This window comes from Oncorhynchus mykiss, chromosome 7 (genome assembly GCF_013265735.2).
Source record: "Oncorhynchus mykiss isolate Arlee chromosome 7, USDA_OmykA_1.1, whole genome shotgun sequence".
NCBI classification, from domain to species: Eukaryota; Metazoa; Chordata; class Actinopteri; order Salmoniformes; family Salmonidae; genus Oncorhynchus; species Oncorhynchus mykiss.
The window spans coordinates 43794930-43810210 of record NC_048571.1 but is presented as its reverse complement, the minus strand read 5'-3'; the positions used below and the strand labels follow the sequence as shown (position 1 = coordinate 43810210).

The window sequence follows — 15281 nt, the reverse complement described above, 5'->3', positions numbered from 1 at the left end:
AAATAACTTGCAGGAAATACACTATGACACTGTCAAGAAGCATTATGACCATCATAATCATATAAGCCAGATAGGCCTATCACATACACGCCCTTATATCAGTCAAAAAGAGGGTGTCTTGTCGTGCTCCTAAAAATCTGCTCCTGCTTTCATCCCAGTCATCCGCAACAGGGTTGGTGCATGTCTGACGTCAATTTGTTCGCTATTACAATGATAATTTAATATGGTCAATTTCAGAAATGTTACACCACCATTCAAAAGGTTGGGGTCACTTAGAAATGTCCTTGTTTTTGAAAGAAAAGCACATTATTTGTCCATGAAAATAACATCAAATTAATCCGAAATACAGTGTAGACATTGTTAATGTTGTAAATTAATACTGTACCTGGAAACGACAGATTTTTTATGGAATATCTACATAGGCGTACAGAGGCCCATTATCAGCAACCTAGACTCCTGTGTTCCAATGGCACATTGTGTTAGCCAATCCAAGTTTAGCATAATTGATCATTAGAAAACCATTGAAAACTGTTGTGCTAATTAAAGAAGTAATACAACTGGCCTTCTTTAGACTAGTTGAGTATCTGGAGCATCAGCATTTGTGGGTTCGATTACAGGCTCAAAATGTCCAGATATTCTTGTTCTGAGAAATGAAGGCTATTCCATGAGATAAATTGGCAAGAAACTGAAGATCTTGTACAACACTGTGTACTCCTCCATTCACAGAACAGCACAAACTGGTGCTAACCAGAATAGAAAGAGGAGTGGGAGGCCCCGGTGCACAACTGAGCAAGAGGACAAATACTTTAGAGTGTCTACTTTGAGAAACAGATGCCTCACAAGTCCTCAACTGGCAGCTTCATTTAATCGTACCCGCAAAACACCAGTCTCAACAACAATAGTGAAGAGGCGACTCCGGAATGCTGGCCTTCTAGGCAGAGTTCCTGTGTCCAAACTGCATTTACATGGTCTGCAGTGGTCTGGAGATCAAGACCACAGGATCAAGACCCTATCTGTGCTGTTCAGACCATCTAACCATCTTAAATAAACATGCCCCATTCAAGAAATTTAGAACCAGGAACAGATATAGCCCTTGGTTCTCCCCAGACCTGACTGCCCTTAACCAACACAAAAACATCCTATGGCGTTCTGCATTAGCATCGAACAGCCCCCGTGATATGCAGCTGTTCAGGGAAGCTAGAAACCATTATACACAGGCAGTTACAAAAGCCAAGGCTAGATTTTTCAAGCAGAAATTTGCTTCCTGCAACACTAACTCAAAAAAGTTCTGGGACACTGTAAAGTCCATGGAGAATAAGAACACCTCCTCCCAGCTGCCCACTGCACTGAAGATAGGAAACACTGTCACCACTGATAAATCCACCATAATTGAGAATTTCAATAAGCATTTTTCTACGGCTGGCCATGCTTTCCACCTGGCTACTCCTACCCCGGTCAACAGCACTGCACCCCCCACAGCAACTCGCCCAAGCCTTCCCCATTTCTCCTTCTCCCAAATCCGTTCAGCTGATGTTCTGAATGAGCTGCAAAATCTGGACCCCTACAAATCAGCCGGGCTAGACAATCTGGACTCTTTCTTTCTAAAATTATCTGCCGAAATTGTTGCCACCCCTATTACTAGCCTGTTCAACCTCTCTTTCGTGTCGTCTGAGATTCCCAAAGATTGGAAAGCAGCTGCGGTCATCCCCCTCTTCAAAGGGGGGGGACACTCTTGACCCAAACTGCTACAGACCTATATCTATCCTACCATGCCTTTCTAAGGTCTTCGAAAGCCAAGTCAACAAACAGATTACCGACCATTTCGAATCTCACCATACCTTCTCTGCTATGCAATCTGGTTTCAGAGCTGGTCATGGGTGCACCTCAGCCACGCTCAAGGTCCTAAACGATATCTTAACTGCCATCGATAAGAAACATTACTGTGCAGCCGTATTCATTGATCTGGCCAAGGCTTTTGACTCTGTCAATCACCACATCCTCATCGGCAGACTCGACAGCCTTGGTTTCTCAAATGATTGCCTCGCCTGGTTCACCAACTACTTCTCTGATAGAGTTCAGTGTGTCAAATCGGAGGGTCTGCTGTCCGGACAGCAGCAGTCTCTATGGGGCAGTCTCTATGGGGGTGCCACAGGGTTCAATTGTTGGACCGACTCTCTTCTCTGTATACATCAATGAGGTCGCTCTTGCTGCTGGTGAATCTCTGATCCACCTCTACGCAGATGACACCATTCTATATACTTCTGGCCCTTCTTTGGACACTGTGTTAACAACCCTCCAGGCAAGCTTCAATGCCATACAACTCTCCTTCCGTGGCCTCTAATTGCTCTTAAATACAAGTAAAACTAAATGCATGCTCTTCAACCGATCGCTACCTGCACCTACCCGCCTGTCCAACATCACGACTCTGGACGACTCTGACTTAGAATACGTGGACATCTACAAATACTTAGGTGTCTGGTTAGACTGTAAACTCTCCTTCCAGACCCATATCAAACATCTCCAATCCAAGTTAAATCTAGAATTGGCTTCCTATTTCGCAACAAAGCATCCTTCACTCATTCTGCCAAACATACCCTTGTAAAACTGACCATCCTACCAATCCTCGACTTTGGCGATGTCATTTACAAAATAGCCTCCAATATCCTACTCAACAAATTGTATGCAGTCTATCACAGTGAAATCCGTTTTGTCACCAAAGCCCCATATACTACCCACCATTGCGACCCGTCGCCAAACCCACTGGCTCCATGTCATCTACAAGACCCTGCTAGGTAAAGTCCCACCTTATCTCAGCTCGCTGGTCACCATAGCATCTCCCACCTGTAGCACACGCTCCAGCAGGTATATCTCTCTAGTCACCCCCAAAACCAATTCTTTCTTTGGCCGCCTCTCCTTCCAGTTCTCTGCTGCCAATGATTGGAACAAACTACAAAAATCTCTGAAACTGGAAACACTTATCTCCCTCACTAGCTTTAAGCACCAACTGTCAGAGCAGCTCACAGATTACTGCACCTGTACATAGCCCACCTATAATTTAGCCCAAACAACTACCTCTTTCCCTACTGCATTTAATTGTTTTATTTATTTTGCTCCTTTGCACCCCATTATTTTTATTTCTACTTTGCACATTCTTCCATTGCAAATCTACCATTCCAGTGTTTTACTTGCTATATTGTATTTACTTTGCCACCATGGCCTTTTTTTGCCTTTACCTCCCTTATCTCACCTCATTTGCTCACATCGTAAATAGACTTGTTTATACTGTACTATTGACTGTATGTTTGTTTTACTCCATGTGTAACTCTGTGTCGTTGTATGTGTCGAACTGCTTTGCTTTATCTTGGCCAGGTCGCAATTGGAAATGAGAACTTGTTCTCAACTTGCCTACCGGGTTAAATAAAGGTGAAATAAAATTAAATACAAATAAATAACCTGTCTGATCCAATCAGTAATAGGCTCTTCAGTAGGCACTCAGTAGGAGAGATACTGTCAGCATCATTAAGCTGCATTCCTCTCTCCACCCCTCTCCTGATCTCACTGTTAGCAGACATGTGAATATGGAGCTGTCTGTGCATGCGTGAGGAGAGCTTGGAATGTTTGATGTATGAAGGATGTGAGTGCTCTTTAACTTTTCTTCGGGACTGTCAAGCTCAGTATGCTTTGGTTTGAGTTGCCTTTGAATTTCTGTTTCTGTTTACCACAGTATGGCCTCATATAAACCTGGTAGCCTTATATAATAAAAACAGTATAACCAAGTTTTTGCTAACACTTTTCTACCTTTGAATGACATATAATCAACTTTCATGGTTACGAAATTGGATTTTGAGCTTCAAAGTGGGTATAATGGGTCCCAATGTGCACTATTTGAGTAATTCTGAGATCTAAAATGTTTTCTCAATAGCCTTATTTTAGGTTGTGAAGAGTCGCTAACTATCAGACAGCGTTCCTTCCTGCTGCACAGTTAGGAACAGATCTGCCTCTACCCTATTTTCTTCCCCTGAATGACAAGCACAAACAAGACACAGGGTCTGAGACACAAACAGGCCTAATTGGCAGCAGATTTGTCACATATTCTCCCCATAGTCCGGACTCTCCAAAGGACCCTAATTCAGCCACTGGATTTGATGTGCCTGATGACAACGGTGGTGTCTGTGTAGCTGTGTAGTTCCTATGGGTCCCCTCTAACAAGCTCTATTTACCCTGACTTCTCAAAGAGAAGAGCCTTATCCTCATACGCTTTCTTCTTCTCAGCTGGAAGAAACACACAGATGCCTATTTTCTTCTCTTTCCTTCAGCATGTGCCACTCCCATCCTTCAGACATTTCTTCTTCATCTTTTGCCTTTCATACATAGTAGAATAAAACAGACTGTTGTAACCGAGTTTCCATTATGCTTCTGGGCTGGTAGGCTCTGGGTTGTTGTGGGCGTGCAGCATAAGGATGGGGATGCTAATGTTAGCTGACCTTCGGCTGAGGATCGATCCAGATGGTTAAGTTGGCCTTCCCTAACACCTGACCTCTCGTACAACCAGACAGACGCTCCTCTCACTTCCCTCTCATTACATGCACCAATACATGATGAGAGCCATTACATGCACCTTCTCGATGAGCGCCTCACTGCACTCATTTGTCATTCATTTCAATTAGTCTGTGGGCTCTCTGGGCCTGTGTGGATGCACGCTAATGTCAGTGTAATAATACCGAAAAGCTCTTCCAGCCCTGGTAGTGCGGAGCATGCAGCCAGGCCTTTGGCATATCACATTAAAGGGCCGAAGGAGACTTTTATGTGCTGCTCCATCTAAAGCTCAAGACTGAAAGCGGCGAATCCAAGCAGCTCCTAGTGCTGCTCACTGGGTTGTCTCAGTAGGTGGCAGGCACACTGATCAAAGACACGATGGGCCCGTGGAGGGCACTCTCCTCCAGGCTGCCTCGAGCTGCTCTGCTCCTGCCGCTTTTTCACTCGGCATCCTGTTCTGCACAGCCTCGGTCCTACCGCTGTCTCTAATCACAACCTTAGGAGACCCCAATGCCGAACTCTCTGTGATAACGCCGCGTCTGGAGACGTCGGTTTTGCTGGACGATACACCTGAGGGATCGTGTGGCAAAGATTTGAGGTGGATCTGGACGTCTTGATTTGTAATGCATGTGATAGTTGATGTCAGTCTGTTTAAATTGAAGGGATGTTATAGTAGGCTTTGATCTACAATTTGATCAACAAGCCCTTGAAAATAGACCAGACTTGGGGATATACACCACGCCCATGCTCATACAGTAGCCTACCATGCCACGGAACTACCAGATGGTGGCAGTGTTGATTTGTAAAAGTCAGGTGGAATCTCTGCACACGGGGAGTGTATGCTGAAATAAATGATGCAGTGCACAGACTATTTAAGGGCTCAACTCACCTTCCCCCAGGTTTGCCTGCTACCTGCTGGAACAACAGGTCAGTAACAACAAAACATAGTGATGAACCCACATAGCTAACCAGAGCCAACTGTCTGTTGACCTTTTTAAGGATAAATCTGACAGATAGAGAGGTCAAGCCTCTTAGGTCAAACTCTTATTTCGGGTCTGGGGGGCCATTGGTTGACATTTACAGAAGGAAATGTTGCTGGATCATAGTGACAGCTATACTGGTATATGCACTCTGAAATCACCCAGGATTTGTTTAACAATTCAATCTGCTTACCATGTAGAATTTGATCATACTTAAAACAAATGTAGAAAACTCAAATGACAAATCAAGGTGCATGCTTTGATTTGGTCTTAGTTATCCACTTCTGTGAACTTGTATACTCTTTTGCTTGCACATCAGTTTGAGGAGTTCTGTATGTGCCTTCCTGCTGGGCGCTGGCATCAGTTCTACGTCTCGTGTTGATTTACATTTGGTCGAGTTGTCAACTGACGTGAGTTCAGTAAAACGTTTCACTGTGTCCTTGGATTTAGGTTAAACGTACTTTTTCACTCTGCGTTGTTTGGATAGGGCTCATAAGTAAGCATTTCACGGTAAAGTCTAGACCTGTTGTATTCGTCGCATGTGACGAGTACAATTTGATTTGAAAAAAAAGGACTAAATGCCCTTATGTTGTTGACTTTTTGCCAATCCAATCAGCTTTCCACGTTGATTCAACATCATCACATAGATTGTTATGGTTTAAATGATGTGGAAACAACGCTGATTCAACCAGTTTTTGCCAAAGGGGTTGTATACCCAGAGAGAAGTGCTAGAATATTGTAATGTCAGGTCCTCACCTGAACGCACCCTAGCATGATTAAAGCATAGCTTTTTAATGTCTTTCCTATTCAAGCAGAACCCTGCTGACTGAGTGGGCTGTATCACGTGAATATTTAACATTGCTGAGTACAGCTGATGACTTCTACAAGATGTTTCAGGGGTTTTAACCTTTTGCTTTGGACGTGGACACTGAACTGCTACTGTTGTTCAAGAGAGACTTGATTGGTGTGACCCTCAAGGCGTGTGTTAATGCAATGGCGTTTAGTTATATTGTGATCGTACGAGGGTTAAGAAGTGTTGCAGTGCCAGTGCTGCCTGCTCCTGCTGGCATCAAGACCCACGAGTGCATATAGGGAGGATGTAGGTTCTGGTTCTACCGTCACCATAGCAACCAGCACTGAGATATGCTGTAAAAGTTTCATTAGAAATGTAAGTGGGATTTTTTTTTTCGCCTTCATTTGAATTTTGATTACTGCGCCTGTTGAAATACTTTTGAGTTTCTTGAAGGAGGGATAAACCTTTTTTTTTTTTTTTCATCAGCCCTCATTGTTGAGAAGTAGGAGTGGGCGGGTGTCTTTGTAGGCTTATCGTGGGTGAGCACTGAAAGGGCTGAATAACTATCAGTGTAATTAGTTGGACCCCCACAAGGGAAACTGAGGGAGCTACTTTAGTATTTATTTGCTGGACTAGAAATGCTTTGATACATTTCAGTTTTATACACATTTAATCACATTCAATTTATACTGCTATATGTTTAAGGAATATAGGGTTTACTTGAAGAGGATAGATTGCGTTGCCATTTGAGTCTCTAGTACATCAAGAAGTAAAATAAAACAATTTAAAATATGCAAATGCTATTCTTGTTTTTCACTCCCTTGGTAACAAAAATGTTGATAGAATGCAGAACGTGGTCAATGTATTGGAATTGAATAGACACAGCTGTATGGCTCAGTGAAAACAATACATATAAGAAAATAAGATTCAAACTTTTACAGTGAAATTTCAGATAAGAAATGTCTTTGAGATGCGCGATTTATACAAAAGTATGTGGACACCCCTTCAAATTAGTGGATTAGGCTATTTCAGCCACATCCGTTGCTGGCAGGTGTATAGAATCGAGCACACAGCCACACCATCTCAATAGACTAACATTGGCAGTAGAATGGCCTTACTGTAGAGCTCAGTGACTTTCAAAGTGATACAGTCATAGGATGCCACCTTTCCAACAAGTCAGTTTGTAAAATTTTTGCCCTGCTAGAGCTGCCCCGGGCAACTGTAAGTGCTGTTATTGTGAAGTGGCAACGTCTAGGAGCAACAACGCCTCAGACCCAAAGTGGTAGGCCACACAAGCTTACAGAATGGGACCGCTGAAGTGCGTAAAAATCATCTGTCCTCGGTTGCAACACTTACTACCGAGTTCCAAACTACTTCTGGAGGCAAAGTCAACACAATAACTGTTCGTCGGGAGCTTCATGAAATGGGTTTCTGTGGCTGAGCATCCGCACACAAGCCTAAGATCACCATGCGCAATGCCAAACGTTGGCTGGAGAGGTGTAAAACTCGCCGCCGTTGGACTCTGGAGCAGTAGAAACTTGTTCTCTGGAGTGATGAATCACGCTTTACCATCTGGCAGTCCGACGGACGAATCTGGGTTTGGCGGAGTGCCAGGAGATCGCTATATGCCCCAATGCATAGTGCCAACTGTAAAGTTTGGTGGAGGAGGAATAATGATCTTGGGCTCTTTTCCATGGTTCGGGTGAGGCCCCTTAGTTCTAGTGAAGGGAAATCTTAACGCTACAGCATACAATGACATTCTAGACAATTCTGTGCTTCCAACTTTGTGGCAAAAGTGTGGGGAAGGCCCTTTCCTGTTTCAGCATGACAATGTCCCCGTGCATGAAGCGAGATCCATTCAGAAATGGTTTGTCAAGATCACATTTCCCTTTTTCCATTGAGAAGATTGGTTGTCCAGACTAGGTTCCAAACCCAATGTGATGCAGTAAGACCCAACTGCTCTCTACATGCACGGGTAAACTCCTATTTTACTGAAATAAGGTTGTTCATCGTTTAAATGCAATATGATTGCAATTTGAAGGTTCTTAACGTAATAAATGGTTTATACACATGTATTCACTGATGTTAAGAAATACATGAACAAATGCTCATAATTCATAAATAGTTGACTGAGTTTATAAGCAGACTTGTATATCATTAAACTATAACCAGAAGTGCATGTATAGCTCATTCAAGAGTTTTCTATGTAAACTCCTGTAAGGACCAGATTTCGGCTGTATTACAAGCACGTCTTTGCACCTTAAAGTCAGCTCCACTAAAGCCTCTGCTGTGTGTGCTGGGCTGTCAACACTAGGCTAATGCTGCTGGTGCTGTTCCCTAACACTACAGCAACCACTTACAGTGTGTATTTAAAAAAGCTTTCCTCGTTAGGAAAGGATGTGTCGATAGTACATGTATACTATGATTTATTAATGTGCTAATGTGCAAGTGTCAGTGGTGTGTGTTTAGTATATTGTGGTCTGTATAGAGTATGTGAGTGTTTCCCATTTGTCACTCTGCGACAGATTGAAGTGTTGTGTTGAGCTCGTGATTAGAACAGAAGGTTTTGTTCTACACAAACCAAAACAAGACTGTTGCGCCATAGGAATCACACATCTGATAAGGACACAAGGGATCTCTGCAAGCTGGTAGGCATGGAGCAGAGCGAAGCAGGGGAACCCAAGCCCTGTCTGTCTGTGTCTGTATGCCTGTATGCCTGTCTGTCTGTCTGTATGTATGCATGCATGCATGTATGCATGTATGCCTGTATGCCTGTATGCATGTATGTCTGTATGTATGCCAGTCTGGGTGTTTGTTTTGGATAAACTGAGGTCTGTGGATTCTCAGATTCTTGATTCTGGGGAACACAAACAATGACGCACAGAATTCCAGAACCTTGTATAGTTCCTTTTTTAGATCAGCCTCCTGGATCCAGTGGCTGTCAGTGCTGTGTTTTTATTTCCTACTCCGCCCCCAAAATAGAGCACATCTAAGCTTCACACACACATCTCCATCTGCTAAGCATCATCTTCACACAGTCACACATCAATGTTGAGAGTGACAGGATATGTTGCTTTCTGGGGGACCATGGAATGAGGCTTACCAAGGTGAAGTATTTGTCATTCTATCCTCAGAAAGGAAAGATTTTGGAGCCAGCACTGTGGTCAATGCATAGTAGGGTTTTTGGCAGCTATCCCTATTTGCAGCAAGGCTTTACTTTTGCACAATAAATGCAGTTATTCTTTGAGAGGTCGACAAGGTCCATTTGATTCTTTCTATCTCTAAGGGGACACTTTAGCTCTCAATTAGATATATTGTTTGGAGCATGGTTTTGAGAAAAGTGTCCAATTTCTCTGGAGAATTTAGATGCATAGACAGTCAGGGGATGAATTGCACCCTTCCATGGATAGTGAAGCAGAACAATGTGGTAAACAATAAAATTACAGGCCTGTGTGGACGCTGTTAGATACCGAGCGGGATTGGGTTATTTTATGCAAAGCAAACCTCTAAACTATAATGGTTCTGTCCAAATGCCTGTGTTTGAGCAGCTTTACAATTAGCATTACAGTTGCAAGCTTTCCAAAGCCTCAAAATGAGCCTCAATCTCTCCTCTTTCTGAAAGTAACAGATCATGTTACTGTATAGCCTTTAGTTTAGATTCAATACAGGCTTTGTTCTCCCAACATAATTGTGTTGGGTGCTTTCCTGGCAACGGTGCAATTGAGACGCAGCCGAGTGGCATTCTCTTGGTGGTCTCAGAACCTTGGAGACCTCTCATCCATTGATGCAGCCCTGGGCCTGAGGTTTGAAGTGTGAACCCAGCAAACAGGAGACGTCCTGAGGACATTCAGCGATGTTCCCATTAGGTCCTTTAAGGGTTTTGGTGTGACGTTATCCGTCTGACGTTCTGAGAACGTTCTAAGAACACTGTGTGATGGTCCCAAGGGAATGTTTTCTGGGGGACCTTTTTCTTGTTCCAATGAACGTTCTTGGGACGTTGTGTCAATGTCCCCTGAAGCTCCCCTGATTGTTCCAGGTGTCCCAAACCATTATAAGTAAAGTAATGAAATGGTATCTGGTTTTTAGGTAAATTGTACGCTGTTCAGCTAAAATAGTGTTCATATCAAATCAATGACAGTATGTTTACATTTGACCATATCAATATGACCCCACCTGGGATTTAAACTCACAACCTCTGCATCTGGGGTATGCTGATCTTTCTGCCATGCCACAAAGACTGAAGAATTACAGAATTCCCTACACAATTACTTATAACACATCTCTGCACAAAAGAGTGCCAACTGCACTGCTATTTTAATTATCAGTTAATCTGTCTTCTCTCATTGATTTCATTGACTTATTTCAGAATTTTGAGTTTGTGTTTTTTATTTAGTTTTCTAACGTTGGTGGGGCTTTAATGTTACTCAAGGAATCACTATGATAAATATAATTGTTTTTCTTGAGTGTATTTTTAACATAGCTGAAATGTACCTTGATGGGCAAAGTGTAGGAATAGGCCTACAGGTGAAATCAGTCATTGATACAGACATGGTGGGGTAGCTGGAAGACCGGAATCCCGTGACCCAACAAATTGTGAGTAAATCCCACGTGAGGACAGGTTAAATAGTCATTACTGTATGACTAAACATACACAATGTCATGTATGTCAAATTGTGTCAAATATGTGTGTTAAAAGCACTGTTTAGCATTGCCAAAAGACAAAGAGTTGTGAATGGATCAGTGTGTCACCTATCAGAGCCTCGATGGGCTTGGCAACAGTAACAAGGGGGAGGATGTGTAATGAAACTATGGTCTGCGTGCCCTAGCTAGAACGTTTATTTTAGACCATCAGGTGATGTCCCCGGGAACAAGACAAAACCTACAGGGGACCATGACCAGTGGCGTTTTGAGTATTGAAATATTGGAAAGATTTTTAGATGCTTGCCAGCAAAGCCACTATACAACGTTATTATTTAATTAGGCCAATTATTTAATTAGGCCAGGAAAACACAGTCACATGGATCCACTTTTATGGACAATATACTGGTGCACTGACAGCATCATTCCAACATTTCCTAAAATTATGAATAAGAAATTCATGAGAGAGACCCATGAAGCAAAATAACAATTGAGATGGACAAACTATGGCATAAGGGAACGATGAGCCAATAAGAGACGAGCCGTCATTTGGATGCAGACATTAATGAGCGAGCAGTTGATATTACTATTTGTTCAGCCCTTTTTGAAATGGACAGCGACGTAAATCAGAACATGGACCGCTCTTACAACATTCGAGGATGACATTCCTCTAAAACAGGCTACGTGTGCAACATCAAGTCAGTAGGCTAAGTTCTTAGGGGGGAGAGGGACCACATCATTTTTTACGTTGTTTGCAAACTGATATGTGACATGAATGAATGCCAAAATAACATGCAAAACAGGCACACAAAAAAAAGACAAAACCTCCAGGAGATCATGGAGCAAAGAACGTCCCAGGAACGTCCTAAAAACAACCCCGGCACAAACCAGGAACTAGTCAAAACCTCCAGGGGACCTTGACACAACGTCCTGATGAGTTTAGGCAACGTTTTGTGACGTCTCTGGGACGTCCTAACGACTCATTATTGTTTGCAGGGAAGTCCTTAGAACTTATTTTAAATTGCCTTGGCAGTAGACAGGCTTCTGAGACTGTACCACAGCACCAGGGCAGGGAGGGATCCCCAAAGCTGCTGAAGAATTGAAACGCTCATCTTTATTTCTCTCTGCACCAGCAGAATATTCTTATTTATCTATATCGCAGGGCTGGATAAGAAGGATTGGGTGAAAAACCACATCATTACCTTTTAAATTGGTTAGTTTTGCTATTACACCGTAGCGAAACAAATCTGGCTCCCATAGGAAACACTATGCAGATTGATATTTTAACAAACATCACAAAACACAGAAATTAAGCGCCAAATGCCCCTCTAGAGCTATTACATTAATAAGAGTTAACTGTTTTCTTACAGTTTTATGATTCTGCTGTTGACTGGTCTCAGTACAGTTCATTGTTGATGCCATTGTGTCTTTTAGTGGCTCTACAGACCCTGTAATGAGCTCCCCTCATCTGTTTCACAGGTGCAGTGGTGGAAAAAGTACCCAATTGTCATACTTGAGTAAAAGTAAAGATACCTTAATAGAAAAGGACTCAAGTGAAAGTCACCCAGTAAAATACTAGTTGAATAAAACTATTTGGTTTTAAATATACTTAAGTATCAAAAGTAAAAGTATAAATCATTTCAAATTCCTTATATTAAGCAAACCAGACGGTTTGTTTTTTTCCATTTACTGATAGCCAGGGGTACGCTCCAACAGTCAGACATAATTTACAAACTAAGCATGTGTTTAGTGAGTCTGCCAGATCAGAGCCAGGGATGTTCTCTTGACAAGTGTGTCAGGGAGTACTTTTGGGTGTCAGGGAAAATGTATGGAGTAAAAAGTACATCATTTTGGGAACATCAATTATTACAGAGACCTTGTTCAGAGGGCTATCTGAAAGACAAAACGCTATTGACTTTAAAGATGTATGCTTGAGCAAATAGTGAAGGGAGTAGACATTTCCCTATATTTATAATGATATAAGCTGTGTAGCGCTTGCTGAGCAAGGGCAGTGATAACATTTCTCTCAGTTATGCTTATCAAATGCTTGAGTTCACACATGGTCAGCTCTCCAGGTGATTTGAATGCTTAGGCAAGGTATTCAATCATTGATCTGAAAAACAAGCGCTGACATTTCCTCTACCGTTGTACTCTCTGTAGAATAAAGGGGCGTGTGTTCATTTCCATGCTAATTCCTTGTCTGCTTTGCACTTGCTGTGTGAATATGATCACACGTGAAGCTAGGAACGTGTGCAGGAGAGCACCTCACCAAGTCCTTTTTGAGGGGCCGCCCATGTTTTCATTTCTACCGGGAACTTAATGGATCAATTCATGTTAGTGATTTCCCAGAGAGTGTACATATCTGTTTTCCCAGAGGTAAACAGTCGTTTATCAAAAGCGCAGAATGAAAATCAGCAGACCCTGTGGCCCTCAAGGACCGGAGTTGTGTACCCGGGAACTACAGTAATGTAAGGAGTCACGGGTCTTATGAGTCTAGAGGTTGTTACAGAACTTTACTTGGAAGTAAAGAGGAGAACTGGAGTATTATTCTAAGATGGTTTTGTAATAACCTACCTTCAGCTTGTTTTATCCTCTTATGTGAATAGTGGGAACCTATTTGAGAGAACTGCATTTTCACTCTATTTTGCCATATTGAAGTTGGATTGTTAAAGAATTGCTTTTTTTTTTGTTGAGCTGAGCTATCTCTCTCTGTCATTGACAGAATGCATTGAATGGAAATTCCGAGTACAGTCTGTTCCCCACGTCGGGCAGAATGTCGTTTTCAACAGCAGCGTTTTATTACACTGCAGCCTGTCTGCCCGCCGCCCGTCTTTCAGCCAGAAAGAGGTACTGTACACCTCGTAAATGTTGAATGTCAAATTAGAATCCATTCGTCAACCGGTGCCATAAACATTACATTTTTCCCTGCCTCTGATTTGATGTGTGTCGCTGCCTGCCTGCGGGGCTGCGTGCTCATAAACATGTCTCCCTGCCTGTGTGATGCTGTTGCAGTTCAATGAAATGCTGAAAGGTGGGAACATAAATCTTTCATCATTGTGTTGATAGACTGTCCTTGCTTGTCATCTGGGACGGGGTCACACGTGACCAGTGTTGGTTCCACTTCCCGCTGACCTCTCAACCTACTCTGCAGGTCACCCTCCTCTTCACCTCCAGTGTGGCCTCCCACCACAAGGTCAAATGTCATCTGCTCTAACGTCTGACATGCTGACCTGCTTAGACAAGCACAACCTCCTCCTCTCACCCCTAGACAGCTACTATAGCCTGTGTGGTCTGCACAGCTGCCTATTGAAGTGAAGACCGTCATTATCCATCATACAGGACATGGTCACATTAGTGCTCCCATCATAGGGGTTTGGGCCAGAGAGGTTAATGGGGCATTTACAGCCTCCGCGGCGAGGTCTCTATGAAGTGAATGTAGTGTGTTAGTTTGAAAGTGCTGCGCATATTGTTGCTTTCGACTCTAGTGGCTGAAAAACAAAGGGTTGCATGATCGCCGGAGCTTACAGCATGAACAAATGCAGCAAATGGGCTGGAGTGAGACTTGTGTGCCGGTAATGGACTTACTCTAATGATGCCCCCCCCCATGGTTACGTGAGAGAGAGGGATTAATGCTGAGAGGAGACCAGTGGATGGAGCGGTGCTGTAGCTGTGGCCATGGGGATGGGAGCGATTATAGCTCAGCACTCAGAATGCAAATGGGAGAGATCAGCCAGGGCAGGGAGGGAGAAGATGGGAGAGCAAAGCCAGCGTGAGGGAAATCAGTTGAGCTGACAGGTCACCATGGCAATGGATGGAAAGGCAGACTGTCTTATTGTTGTAAATGTTGTGTGTGTCTTTTGTGTGTGAGTCAAATTAAATATGCATGGCCCTGAACGTTTTTTTTTCTCTCCCCCCCCCCCCCCCCTCTCTCTCTCTCTTTCTGTCTCACTCTCTCTCCTAGCGGTCCAGTCTCTGAACAGTCTGAATGACCAGATAGTCCACTTCATGATGACCAGGCCCGGCACTCTGTCCCGGGAGGGTGAGGCCTTCATGCCCGGAGAGAGAGACACCTTGAAGAAGTCCATGGCCCTGATGAGGCACCTGCTCATGGACGCACAGGTATTAACCCCTGATCTCTAATCCCTGACCCCTGATCATTCACCTCCTTTAAAACCAGGGCAAAAGTCAAAAGGGGAAACAAGTCTCTGCTGTTGGAGCCTACTGAAATCCAGTGAGGCAGGATCTTTTCACAGCAATTTTATTTATTTATTTTTTATTTAACCTTTATTTAACTAGGCAAGTCAGTTAAGAACAAATTCTTATTTACAATGACG

At 43.2% G+C, this 15281-nt stretch overlaps 1 protein-coding gene across 4 annotated transcripts in view; it reads left to right on the top strand.

Annotated features, from left to right (window-relative positions):
* The window catches only part of kaznb (kazrin, periplakin interacting protein b), a 160079-nt gene that overhangs the window by 13677 nt on the left and 131121 nt on the right, over positions 1 to 15281 (top strand). For all 4 annotated transcript variants that reach the window (XR_005052582.1, XM_036983293.1, XM_036983297.1 and 1 more), the window contains exon 2: positions 14909 to 15066. Coding sequence is in view for 3 of the 4 variants with exons in the window: in XM_036983293.1 (XP_036839188.1) it covers positions 14909 to 15066 (158 nt within the window). In the remaining variant the exon portion in view is untranslated. The remainder of the gene's footprint in view (positions 1 to 14908; positions 15067 to 15281) is intronic.